The sequence below is a fragment of the Oratosquilla oratoria genome, chromosome 18, assembly GCF_046742065.1.
Source record: "Oratosquilla oratoria isolate Oo_2021 chromosome 18, ASM4674206v1, whole genome shotgun sequence".
Classification (NCBI taxonomy): Eukaryota; Metazoa; Arthropoda; class Malacostraca; order Stomatopoda; family Squillidae; genus Oratosquilla; species Oratosquilla oratoria.
Genome location: NC_134794.1, coordinates 65,819,720 through 65,834,088, shown reverse-complemented (window position 1 = coordinate 65,834,088; position 14,369 = coordinate 65,819,720). Strand labels below are relative to the sequence as shown.

General features: G+C 38.2%; 2 protein-coding genes across 3 annotated transcripts in view; both read right to left on the bottom strand.

Moving 5' to 3' along the window:
- The window catches only part of LOC143035350 (tRNA pseudouridine synthase-like 1), a 29,447-nt gene that overhangs the window by 4,003 nt on the left and 11,075 nt on the right, over window positions 1–14,369 (bottom strand). For both annotated transcript variants that reach the window (XM_076202341.1, XM_076202342.1), the window contains exons 5-7: window positions 12,174–12,356; window positions 11,730–11,970; window positions 5,922–6,176 (exon numbers count right to left, since the gene is read on the bottom strand). In XM_076202341.1, coding sequence (XP_076058456.1) covers window positions 5,925–6,176; window positions 11,730–11,970; window positions 12,174–12,356 — 676 coding nt within the window. In that variant the 3' untranslated portion in view covers window positions 5,922–5,924. The remainder of the gene's footprint in view (window positions 1–5,921; window positions 6,177–11,729; window positions 11,971–12,173; window positions 12,357–14,369) is intronic.
- LOC143035352 (dual specificity protein phosphatase 19-like) lies at window positions 1,613–5,915 on the bottom strand. The gene has a single exon (XM_076202344.1). It carries the CDS (start codon window positions 5,774–5,776, stop codon window positions 5,168–5,170), a length of 609 nt encoding a protein of 202 aa, XP_076058459.1. The 5' UTR covers window positions 5,777–5,915; the 3' UTR covers window positions 1,613–5,167.

Genomic DNA, 14,369 nt, shown 5'->3' with positions numbered 1-14,369 from the left:
TTGTTCCTTCTTCCATTAGTACCATGCACCTTATCTCGAAAGTAATGTTACCTAGTACTTCCTATATGTATTGTACCAGTTGCGACAACCTATATTTGGGTAAACAACATATATAGACATACGTAATCATACAGCTTTGTTGACATAGCATGCATTCTGAACTTCAGTTGTTATACCTTATTATTCCATTTCAATTTATCAAATAAATGTAGTAATACAAAGGGTAAAGAAATGCACTGACATGAGAGCTGACAAGATACCTAAGTATTGGTATTTTCATCTTCACAATTTGAAACTGGGTTCTAGCATATTTCACTATTACATACATATACCAATGGCAATTTCCCCCTTACAAGGAGGTAGCCAAAAAACAAAGGCATAAAATCCACTCCCACCCATTCCATCCCCACATACTCCACTCTCATTTGTCCCCCTCCCTCCCTCTTACCTTGGTTCCTCCTGGAGCCAATACACTATTAATTTGAGAAATACATTTGACTACAGGGTTGAGTGATAAGTATCAGCTGACTTTGTTTTCTCATTTCATACATGCAGCCAAAGGAATAGCATAGTTCAACACCTTATTTTTAAAATGGCAAAAAAGTTTTGTGCGAATTGAATTGTGCACAAATATATACAAATACAATAGAACCTCAGATAATGAACACAATCTGTTCTGTAACTCCATTCTTAAACTGAAACATTCGCTAACAGAAATAATTACAGCAAACATGCCAAAGCACTACTGAACCAGTGGATTTGTGCACACAGTGCAGGCATATGCATATGCTTGTAAGCCAACGTATCCTTTGTTAACTGGGGCAAAAATTTTTCACAAAACTTGTTCATTAACCAATTTGTTCATTACAAGGGGTATCTATTATCCGAGGTTAAACTGTATTCCAAATGGCCTTTTCTCCCTTATATGGGGATGGTCAAGTGAATGCATACACACATCTTATACCCATCCAAAAATCCATCAGTTGTCCATCCCATCTTACCTCTTTGTGGATGAAGTCATCCCCATTCCCTGCCCAGTGCATGGATCGGACAATGCAGTGAGACATAGCACCTCCACAATAGCCCAATAGCCTACCTCACTCACTCAAGAAATATACAGAGCAGACATGAAGAAATCCCCTTGGGCCATGTATTTCCTTATCCATTAACAAATATCTATTGGCTTCTGTCTTCCATACTCTACAAATGTTCCTCTTAAATCCACTGTCTCTTAAACCTCATCCATCCAACTCATCCTTGGTCTTCCTTCAGGTCCCTCCATTCAACTCTGCCTTCTACTCTGCTGGTCTTTCCTCATTTTTTCTATATGCCAAAACCATGCCAGCAATCTTTGATCAACCCTATTCTATCATTGCCTCGACTTTATTCAAGGCAATGGTATAAGATGAAAAAATTACTGTATCTGTGTATAATATCCATTTCTTTTTAAGTTTTAAGCCAAAATATTAGGGATGTATATAAAAGTAATAACCAAATATTCTAGTTTCTTTATTGCTCCTTCTACAGGGTGGCCCAAAAGTCGCTTAGGGCTTTTGAATTTTATAGCTTTTTTATTTTTGTATGTACAGTTAAGGAATTTTAACACAATATGAAGAAGATTATGGAAATTTATTTACACCAAGTTACATAAAAGATGAAAAATCACTTGTGTATGAAAAATTACATCTTTTAAATGGTGTCCACAAACCTCAAACCCTGGAACAATTGAAGGAGAACATCATGAGGGAAATCAGGGAATTGAGCCAGGAAACCCTCGGAAGCCATCATGGAGCATGTTTTGGTAAGGGCATGGATGTGCAAAGCTAAAAATGGATGCCATTTAAAAGACATAATTTTTCATACACGAGTGATTTTTTCATCTTTTTTTTGTAACTTCCTATAAATAAATTTCCATAATCTTCATATTGTGTTAAAATTCCATAACTGCACATACAAAAATAAAGAAGCTATTAAAATTCAAAACCCCTTAGTGACTTTTGGGACACTGAGGAAGGGGCTGGTTTCATTGTCAGGCTTGATTTTATGTGTCTTTGTTTATTTTCCCGTTTTCTGGTATGGTGGCCTTGAAGCTATTTTTGGGGAAGTGTTTGCTGATTATGTTACACTGCTGTTTTGGTGATAGTATTTTGTCTTGAGCTGCTCAAACTGCTTCATGGGTGGGGTGGGTACAGGGGTTCAGTTTTGAGTTTTAAGTTTCTTACTGTTCTCCACATTTTTCTGTTGTCAGCCTTTCTATGAGTATTTTGTTTGTTAGTTTTCCCAGTTTTCTTTCTGTTTGTTATTAACTTGTTTTGTAATATTTTCTTGTTTTGTGAAGTTGTGCTTCTTTTTAAAGTCATTCCTTGTTTTTTTGTGTGGACTGGTTTGATCACATTTTCTGTGTTTATTATTACTCAAAGTAAAAGAGAATGAGTAGTGACTTTCTATTTCATAATGTGAGTACTGTGATGTGTGATGCAAATTACACGTGGCATCCATTGCTGCGCACGAGAATTTGAGTCGTACTGAAGTAGTTAATGAGACTATCTCATGTGTGAAATTGGGTTAAATTGCTTTCTGTAGCCTCTGGGTGTTTTTACTTGCTTTCTAGATGGTAGTTCCTATTTTGTATACAGCTTTATCCAAGGATGGGAACTGCTGTTTTTCAAAGTGTTCTAATTGTTTCTCAATGTCTTCAGAGTACTTTTGGCAGTTTGTTTTTTGGTAGTTTATGAAAGTTCTCTTGGTCATGGGTTGTAATTTCTCTTCCAGTTCTATGGTGATCTTAATTGGAAAGTGATTAGATAATAGATCTTGTATGGTTTCCCATGTGGTTTAAATTTGTAGGGAGGGAACACTTGTTTCAGGGGATGTTGGTTGATTGTGTCCAATGGAGAGATTGTCTGGTGGGGTTGTTCCTGGAGTTATGTTTACGTTGGGGAGTTGTTCAAGAATTTTGTGTCCTCTTTGATCTGCTTTTGTGTGTCAAGCCAGATTGGATGGTGTGGATTCAGATCACCTGCCAGTATGTAGTATTTTATTGAGTTTGGAGGTTGGAGCTGTGGGACATAGCCTCTTGGGGTTAATGTGTGGTTGGAGGGATATATGTTTGTGATAATGTAAGTTGTCCTCTTTGTGTTTGGACTGTGTTTATTTCCATGTAGTACCTCATGGATGATGGGTCATCCCTGTCCCTCACGACAGTGCTTAAGTCAGAGGCAATGCAATGAGACTCAGTGCCTCCACAGAAGGTCCCAACAGCCAAAGCTGAATTACTTTTACTGTCTCCTCCATGACCTCTTTAAAAATTTACTGGTTTACACCCATTGAATTATCAATCAAACTTCCTTGGACTCTATTTGTTCACAGATTTAGATGATGGGTAGCAGGGAGATACTTCAGGGTGCACTGCAGTGTCATGTGCTTGTATTACTAAGTTATTTAAACTGTTATTCACAGTTACCATAGCAAGAGTAAGGCCACACATAAATTCTCTGGAAAGACGATGAGTGCAGGGCGATCTATTACAGTTACTCAAATGGATCAAGGACTATAACAAGGGAGGGTGATGCAGGCAAGATCATCATATTAAGACAGCAGGGCAGGACTCATGGTAATGGATTTAAATTGGACAAATTGAAGTTTAAGAATTAGTTTATCATTAGAGTGGTTAACAAATGGAATAGACTTAGTAACCATGTAGTGAGCATAGAAACAATGAGTTGTTTCAACCTCTCCATACAATGACGCCTATGTAGGTGTCATGAGCCACGAATGGGTATGCCATCATGCCGGCATTAGCGTCCTGATCATATTTATTTTGTAGTTGGAGCTGACCTCCAAATTCTGTAAACTGGCTTGATCTCATTCTCTGTGTTTATTATTACTCAGAGTGAAAAAGAACGAGTAGTGACTTTATGTCTTATAATATGAGTACTGTGATGCATCTTTGAATCATCATGTATCAGGTATCTGATGCAGTGTGTGAGAATTTGACTTGTATTGAAGAGGTTAAGAGAAGATTAAATAGCTTTATAGATAGGGACAATAGGTGGTAATGGACATGGAACTGCCTTGTGTAGGCCTTATGGTTTCTTGCAGTCTCCTTCATTCTTATGTTCTTAAAATTTAGTTGTCACATTCTTAAATGATGAGAATTTCCGTTAAATATGTTATAGTAATTATCAAACTAGCCTAAACTGTCTAAGAATAGAATACCTATCCTGTCATCAGAATATGAGTACAATAGAAATGTGTAAAATTTTGGACGTATTAAGAAGGCCATTAGTTATAATTTATTGCCCATTATGTCATGAAAGCATATAATGCTTGTTTGTTTCCCTTAAACCTAAATACTAATGACAACAGTGGAATTTATACATACATATGTAACGACATCTTGACAGGTTGTGAGAGAGGCCGAGGGGAAAACACACAAATAGAACGAGAGTTTATTCTTTAACTAGTTTCGCACTATGGTGCTTCTTCAGAAAGAATGTTATTGCCAATATTTTCTGTAGTGTAAAATTCTTTCAGAAGAAGCACCATAGTGCGAAACTAACTAGTTAAAGAATAAACTCTCGTTCTATTTATGTGTTTTCCCTTCCGCCTCTCTCACATATCAAAAGGCCCTTTCCTCTCTACATGGTGGGAGGGAAGGGGGTAAATCAACACATACAACCACCTTACACTTCTCCCACATCCACCTAAATACCAATCTGTTGTCCTTTGTAGATGATGGGTCCCTCCTATCCCCTAACCACTGCTTAGGTTAGGTTGGAGGCACTGAAACAAACACAGCACCCCCACTCCTGGGCTTGACAACTAAAGTTAGTGGAAACTCCCCACCACTACTCCTTATGCACTCAAGAAATATACAAGGCAAATAAGAAATCACTTCATGCCATGTTATTTCCTCATCCATTCACAACCACTTCCACTCACTTGCCAATTTCCCTGCACAACAGGTATTCCCCTTGCATTCAAATGCCCCTTTCACACCATCTATCCACTTCATTCTTAGTCTTCCCCTGAAGTTCTCTCCACAGATGTGTAATTCATATGACACACAAATGTAGTTTACTGACAGTGGACCTGATCTGGTCACTTTTTCCTAGAGTATTTCTATAGAAGTTAAGTTCTTTGTGCACATGTCTCTCGGATTCATTTAGGACATTATTGTTCTTTCATATTCCTTAAGTTGTGCAATGAAGCCTATATTAGGTCTTATGAAGCCCCTCTTGTTCTTGACATGGGAAAAGGCTTCTTCATACTTCATACCGTAAAATTTCATGAGATATGCTATCACAATAGAAGCAGCCCTTGACACACCAGCATTGCAATGCACCAAAATACAGCCTCCTCCAAGAATTGCCTCATGAATGAAATTTATGCATTCTTCAAAAACATTAGAGATTCTACATTCTGGTGTGTCATAAACTTCTACTGTCTTGTATGTGAACCATCCTTCAAAAAGATTTAGAACTCCTGAGGCAACATTGAGTATATGAGTAACCTTAATCCGTGTCAGTAAATCTAAATCATGAGCTACATCTTGTGAGCTAAGAATTAATTTAGGAAGGATATGAGAGTATCTAAGGTCTGGTTTGGTATCTACAACAAATCCTGGGTGTTGCTCTTTGATACTTTGCACCAGACGCATTCCATCTGACATCTGTTCCTCCACAACTATGTTGCCATTAGGAGTCTTTACTTGAGTAACTGTGTGTTTCAAGTTTCCCTTTTTAAGGGCAAGTTGATTTGCTAGGCTCGACATTGTGCTTGTCAAGAACTTATCCACATTAAGTTGACAAAATATAAACAATTCTTATGAAAGTGCAATCAATGTTTTTAATTCTCTGAAAACCAAAGACAATATTAGTGTATCAATTGTCCTTACACATTTATTTTCTAAACCTCACCTGCTATTTCAGAATTTCCATAGAACTAAGTGCTTTATTTTCTTTCAATGTTACTTGCTCTTTTCCTTCTGAATCACTGAATAATAAAGAATCTGGGTTGTATTTCACATTTACAAGGTAGAGTCCTCCAGCAGGAGCGGTTAGTGCTCTATCATTCCAGCTTTTGTGCCCTGGGACTTCTAGCATGTGCTTCACATCTGAGAGAGTGATGTGTCCTTTAGCAGCAGCTACAAGGACAGCCACCATTCGCCGAACCTGTTAAAAAAAATGACAATACATTAACATATATTCTAAACACATCAACTGACTGTATGCACTCTAGCAGGGAGGAAGGTAAGACTGGAAATTTGAAATGTGGTACCAATATTCAACAGAGGAAACAGGTAGATACCATTGATCTATACACTTGTGTCCTTCACCAGTAATAACAACTGTTTTACTGGGATATTGACTGCATTGTAACATGCAGCTATTGCTTTACGGACTTTTGGGATGCCCTATGTACCAGAGCCACACATTTGTCTATGCTGTTCCTTTCAAACCGTCCTTTATCATTTCTATGACTACTCATCATCCAGGAGGAGTAAGGAAAAGAGGGAGAGAGGGATGGTGAATGGAAGTGGAGTATGTGGGGGTGAAATGGGTGGGAGTGGATTTATGCCTTTGACTTTGGCTGCCTCCCTTGTAAGGGGGGAAAAAGCCCTTGTATGTATATGTTTCTACAGTATCAAAAAAATTTCATGTTTCACACTTTGTACATCGAAAAAAATATAAATAAATAAACAATAAAATAAAATCATACTGTAATGATTTTATGTTAGGTAAGTGTGGACAAGGTGCAGGGATGACCCGTCATCCAGGAGGTGCTAAGATAAGAGGGAAGTGGAGTGCATTTAGGGATGGAATGGGTGGGGGATGATTTTATGCCTTTTTCTTTTTGGCTACCTCCCTAGTAAGGGGGAAGCCTTGGTATATGTATGTATGTAAGTGTGGATTAGGTTAATTCAGGTATAGATTTTTTTTCCATTGCACACATGTACAAGCATTCTGCACTCAGGCAGATACATAGCCTGTTTTTCATTGGATCACTTCACAACATTTTTTCTGGTTTGTAGCAACTTTCGTATCTAATTAGATATATGATAGTGTAAGAATATAATCACTAGACACGTAAGACTCTTAAAGAAAATGAAAAATATTCTATCTTATATGTATTATATTTACTGTGGATGTGCGACACTGCTTCTGACCCAAGGCAGTGGACAGGATGCAGGGATGACCCATCATCCAGGAGGTGCCAAGATAAGAGGGAGGGAGGAGGGTGGAGGGGAGTGGAATATAGCAAATGGAATGGGTGGGAGTGGTTTCTATGCCTTTTTCTTTTTGGCTATCACTAATAACAGTGGGTACAGCAGACCATTGAATATCTGGCACAAATCGATATAGCAATTTTCCAGTTATATGGGAGGTACTCTAAAACTCCAAATAGGCCCCCAAATACAAAAATAAATACATATAGACCCACATACAGATATTCTATAAAATAATCATACATTGTAAGGACAGAACAGAGCATTACTATACTATTTGTATAATAATAATATATCATTCCCTACTCCCCTGGCTATATATAGTGGAGGGTAAATGACAGTAGGATGCCATTGATGATGGCACATGGTACACTCATAAGTGGCACAGACCAATGATGTACTGTAAACACTGGTTAGCTTGCAACCAAATCAGTGACAAGAAACTGCACATGGGAAACTATTATAAAAAACAGAGACCATATGTTCACAGCAATCAATAAGGACAACTGCATTCATCTAATCATAGTATTTAGTAAAATTTATCCATGCCAAAAAATGTGCAACTAACACCAATCATCACAAAAAAATAAATTAAATAAATAAATAAAAATAGATAAAAATAAACAAACATGAAATAAAATATCGGTCACCACCAAATAAATCAACAACCATCCAAATACTTCAACTGGTGGAATTACATACATACATATACCAAGGCTTTTTCCCCCTTACAAGGGAGGTAGCCAAAAAGGAAAAGGCATGAAATCATTCCCACCCATTCCATCCCTGAAAACACTCCACAACCCTCCAATCTTAGCACCTCCTAGATGACAGGTCATCCCTGCACCTTGTCCACTGCCCTGGGTCAGAAGCAGTGTCAAAAGACACAGCACATCCACAGCAAGGCTGCTTCATTAAATCGGCGACCCCCCATATAAAGGAGAAGACGGGGAGAAATCCCTTCGGGCTGTGTCAAATTCTGCTCACACACACTACCTCATCCCCCACCTCATGCATCACATCTTCCATATACAACCATTCTCCATTCACCCGTCTTCTGTCCTCTCCCGTCCTTCCTCGACAGACATTCCCCTCTTCCCCAAAGCCCCCTTCACCCCATCCATCCATCTCATCCTAGGACGTCCCCTCATGTTCACTCCCTCCACATCTGCCTTCCATACCTCTTTTACTAGTCTTTCTTCACTCATTCTTTCCGTGTGTCCAAATGATCCTAATACTCTTTCATCAACCCTATCTCCCAACTCCCTTTCCACCCTTGTTCTCCTCCTCACCTCCTCATTTCTCACTCTATCTAGGCTTGTAACCCCCATCATACTTCTCAGATACTTCATCTCAAACACATTCAAGCTCCTTCTCTCCTCCTCTCTTATGTTCCATGTTTCTGGTGGAATTATTTAACAAAAATATTTAATCTTTTTAAAGGAATTAAATAATAATTGGCATTTTTCTGGCTCATTGTCTAGCAGCAGTTATTGCTAGGGTTGTGATGAAATAGACAGTCTTTTGATTTTTTTTTTTTTGGGGGGGGGGCGGTTGATTTTTGCTAGTGAAACAAGAATTCTGGATATTCAGGAGTTTATTGTAGTTTGGAAAGACTATGGCATCCATTATACCTTACAGCATCATTCTTTGCAAACTTCCAACTTATACAACAAAACAAGTTTGTTATATCTGTGGGTATTTTGGATAAATGATGGCATTCATTATACCTGAAAACCACTATAATGAGATTTGATATACTGAAGGTTTACTGTATGTCTGGAACAATTAATTTTTTCGTTAATTCTCCAGTTCGAGTACAAAATACTTCAAGTAACAAATCCAGTGGCGGAACCAATTAAGTTTGTTACTCGAGGGTCCTCTGTACTTAACCGGATGAAAAAGAGTACAGCCAATTTTAGGAATTGAGATGAGCCTTGGTACCTAACATTTAGAAAATAAGAAGTATTGTAAAGATGATTACACCGGGCAACAATTTTTCTTTTTGCCTGGTGTTTGAAATATTTCAGCGAATCCTTATGGGATTTTGCCTGCTGAATTCAAAAATTACTTCAGTTTACCCCTATCAGGTCTAGTTTTCTGACTCTTTTATTTCCATTTTAGTTACGTTGGATGATAAAAGTCCTCATAAAATCTTTTCGAACAGTATACGAGAATTGATATTTGGTGACTTTTGGAATTAAACAAGACTGTTTCTTTAACAAAGTATTTATTCATACATGAGTAAAACATAGGAAGAAATAGCAAGGCCATTATACAGAAAAGGGCACAAATAGAAAAATAAAATATAAGCTTTACGGCAGAAAATTCAAGGAATGAATTCAAGTTTTTTTGTGCACCATGAATGTTGAGCCACTGGTGAATCATGTTTTAAACACCAGCAGTAGTCTGCCATCATTATAGAGTCCCAACGTCCTTGGTACCGAGTTTCCATCTCCTTGATGTCCTGATGAAATCGTTCGCCTTGTTCATTGCTAATATCTCCGAGATTTTCAGGAAAACGATCAAGGTGACTGAAAAGAAAATGCATTTTGATGCTTATATTTGCATCAATTTCACCAAAAGTTTATATTAAATTGGCAACAAGATCCTTATAGTTGTCACTTTTGTGGTTCCCAAGGAAACTTTGCACTACTTCAATAAATGCGCACCATGCTGATGCTTCAGGTTCACTCATCGTTTTCATGAAGTTTGTGCCTTTCAAGAGCTTATGGATTTGTGGTCCATCAAAAATCCCGGCTTTCAGTTTTTCAATTGTCAGTTCTGGAAATACATAGCAGATATATTTGAAACACTCCCCATTTTTGTCAAGAGCTTTGACGAAATGCTCGATCAGTCTGAGTTTGATGTGCAATGGGGGGAAAATTATCTTATCTCGCTCAACTAAAGGTTCTTCCAATATACTGACAGCTCTACATGGAGCCATATTTGTTCGAGGCAGCCAGTCTTTCTTAACATAGTGGTTTACTCGGTCTCTGCTGTCCCACATGCAAAGAAAGCATGGGTATTTGGTATAACCAGATTGTTGTCCTATGAGAAAATTCACCATCTTCAAGTCAACACAGATGACCCATTTATGATTATGGTACCGTATCTTCTTTAAAACTAACTTAATTTCTTCATATTTTTCCGTAAGAGTTGTTGAGTGGGCAAGTGGGACAGAGCCATACAAATTCCCGTTGTGCAACAATACACTTTTTAAACTATGCTAAGAGCTGTCTATGAAAAGATGTCATTCATCTGGTTTATACCAAGTTTTTTAAGAAGCCCACTAACATCTCTGCAATAAACCAACTCTCCCTCTTTTATAAAGAAAGAAAGGAACTCTTCATGCCGACTCCAATAAAAGGACACCATTCTCTAGAAGATTTTTTTTTTCAGTCGGGAAGCCAACAGTTCTGCTGAGTTTTTGGGGAGGTTCAAGTCACGAACTAGATCATTCAGCTCCTCCTGGGAGAAAAGCTGAGGTAAAGTCATACCTGAAAAGTCTTCATCTCCAGTGTCATCTTCAGGTAATGAGATTTCTTCAGTTGAGGGCAAAGTTATCTGAGGCAAGACACTGAAGACAGGAATAGGAAGCTCTTCACTGTGTGGAACCGGTCTGATAGCTGAGGCATGATTAGGATAGACAAGCGTTTGTCGGTTTTTCCTGTTAATACCCTTCAAATTTAGGGCACAAAAGTAGCAGTCATCTAGGTGATTTTTGGGCTCCTGCCACACCACTGGTATAGCAAATCTCATACTTTTCCTTGTCCCTTTAGTCCACTGTCGCATATGCTCTGTACATTGTTTGCAAATACTATGCGGTGCCCAGTATTTATCTTGGTCTCCCAGCTTGACCCCAAAATATGCCATATAAGCTCTTTCAACAAAGTCCGTGATGTTTTTCCGATTATTAGGCAAAGCGTATTCTCCAAAAACATAACAAAACACATTTGGAGAATTTATGCAAAACCTTCTGGAAGACGACATCTTCCTCATTTTCTGTTGCTGAATTCACCACATCTCAAAAAATCGGGAGAAATAGAAAATTAGAATTAGATATGGCAAAGAAAATTAGAGTGGACGTACACACATTGTGATTATACGGAAATTCGGTAACTTCAAAACTAGACCTGATCAGTCAAAATGAAGGTTATTTTTGGATTCAGGAGACCAATTTACTATAGGAATGACTTTTATTTCCTGAACACCAAAAACCTTGTAGACCAGTGTTATATCTCTAAACACTGAATATAAGAATATTGTGCAATTAAGTAAACACTATGCCATCCTATGTTCATTCTTTCCAGACAACACATTCTCTTTAACGAGTGACTGGGCTGAGCCTGGTGACCATAGCTACTTTCTTGTAAGAGAACACAAGGGCAACATACTAATTCCAAGTAACTAAAAATAAGACTGTCCCAAAAAACAGGTTAACCTAAAGCTTCCCTGATAAATAGTTATCTTAAATATCATACAACGAATCACTTGCCTGCTTGTACAGAAAAGACTTGGCTGTGACAGTAATATCCCAGAAATTCAACCTCTCATAGGCTTGATAATAACTAGGATCAAAAAGGGGCTTGCCAGGGGTTATACAAAACTTATCAATGTTACGCTTTGTTTCTCTGGGATAGCTACTCTTGCTGAGGGCTGCTTGAAAAGTTGCAAAGTCATGTTCACCCTCAAACAGTCCACAGACTTCATGTGCTATTCTTGCATCAAAAGGAGGTCTGAAAGCAGAATTGATAAGACACCTTGAATTATCAAAATAAATAATCTTTCCATCATTCTTGATACAAGGAAGAGGAGAAAGACAGGCCAGTAGGAAGCTTGAATCCTTTCTTGGGCATTTATACATAAATTTGATTAATGAAGTGTCTCCTATATTTTTAACCAATCTTAAAATATATATAGAAAAAAAAAAAATACTTACTTGATAATATAAGCCCGATCAATTTCTGGCACAGGAATGAAATGGTCTAAGAAGAGTGGTGAAACTGGCTCACATGCTTCCAAAGCTTCTGGTTTCACGACAATAAGACGATACAAATATGTCCTTTCTATTGCATCATATCTGCTATGAAAAGTGTCTGGTACTATACGAGTTTCTTGAACTCTGGAAAAAAAAATAAAAATAAAAAAAATAAAATAGAATTAACGATATTGACAATATATGTTTTGACTAAGCCACCTAGATTATAATAGGAAAAGCGCCTTTGGTATGTGTGCACACATGTGCACAAGAGCTTGGAATGAAATTGAATATGAAATGTTATTCAATACAGTTCTTTTCCTAAAGAAAAATATTGAACAAAGTAGCAACATAGTACTTATTGGAGATTTTAATTGTGGTGAGGTCAACTGGGAGGAATGGGAAGCAAGTGGCAAAGCCGATTCCTGGGGAAATACACTATTGAGTATAGTAATGGAGAACACAATGACCCAGTGGGTACAGGAAGTAATCTGGGTAAGAGGAGATGACACTCCCACAAGATTAGATCAATTACTAACCAAAGAGCCAGACATCATCAGCTCCTTGAACTACATTTCCCCAATAGGAAAAAGTGACTATATTACTACTGAATTTCAGCTGAGGGATGAGGAAATAGAGCCAAGGACTGAATAACACAGACAAGGGGGACTCAATTTTAGGAAAGCATATTACTAAGGGTTGAAAAATTCTTTGTAGAAATAAACTGAGGGGTATTCATGAATACCACAGGAATAAGGAGGAAATGGGAAATCTTTCTTGGCATTTACAAACTAGGAGTGAACAAACATGTGCCAAAAACAAGAGAAAGGAAGAAACAGAAACAGGATTGGTTTAACAAAAAGTGTGAGATTGAAAAAAAAAGGCCAGGGACATGGCTTGAGGAAAAAAGAGGAAGAAAAGAAGTAATAAAACAAAAGAAGCTTGCAAACAAGTTATGAATGGCTATACAAGAATTCAAAGGAAGAAACCAATTTTGAAAGAAGTGTAGTAGATAAATGAAAAGATGAACCCAAACTGTTCTCTATCTATATACCAAGAGCTTTTTCCCCCATATAAGGAGGTAGCTAAGTCAGAGGCATGTGCCTATTCCCATCAATTTCAATTCCCTCCACCACTCTTTTCACTTATTCCATCTCAGCTCCACATGGATGATGGGTCATCCCTGCATCTGCCAACTGCCAGGGGTCAAATGCAATTCAGCAAGACAATACATCCATAGCAAAGCTGCTTCACGTAATCAGTGACCCTCCTCTCACTCTACTCAAGCAGAAAAAGAGAAGACATGGAGAAATCCCTTCAGGCTGCATCAAAATATCATTCACATGTAGTACCCACTATCCCCCCATCCCTCACTTCCTTGCATTTCAGTATCATCCATAAACAGTCATTCTCCAATCATCCCTATCTCTTCCCTTCTCCCTTCCTTGCTCAAGACATTCTCCTCTTACTCAATGCCTCCTTCATCCCATCCATCCAACTCATCCTCGATCATCCCCTCAAGTTCCCTCCCCTCACCTCTGCCTTCCATACTTCTTTTACTCTTTCATCACTCATTCTTTCAACGTGTCCAAACCATCCCAATAATCTTTCATCAGCCCTATCTGTCATCTCCTTTTCCACTCCCACTTTCCTCCTCATTTCTCACTCTATCCAACCTAGTAACCCCTACCATAATTCTCAGACATTTCATCTCAAACACATTTAAACTTTTTTCTCAGCCTCTCTTAAATTCCAAGTATCTTCAACTTTCTCCTACTGCATACCTTTCCAAACTGTCACTAACTCCCTTAATTCCTCCTCTGACCCTGCCACAAGCAAACAACAACTGGCTCACCTTCTACTTTTCTCTATTTTACTTTAACAATCTCCGGTCCCCTGCCCATTGCCCTTGCCTTTAGCTCAAGCACCACCCTGTCCATGTACACAGAGAACAGCCATGGCAACATAACACAGCCCTGTCAGTCCCACCTTTACTTCAAACCACTCGCTTTCTCAATTTCCCACTCATCCCTTTCCCACCACATTTACAAAATCCAAAAAGAAATTCATCTACAGTAGGGGAACAATAAATAAACCTCCTGAAGAACCAAATGAGAAGATAAAATGAGAGAAGGGTTAATGTTTGTGGTGAGACAG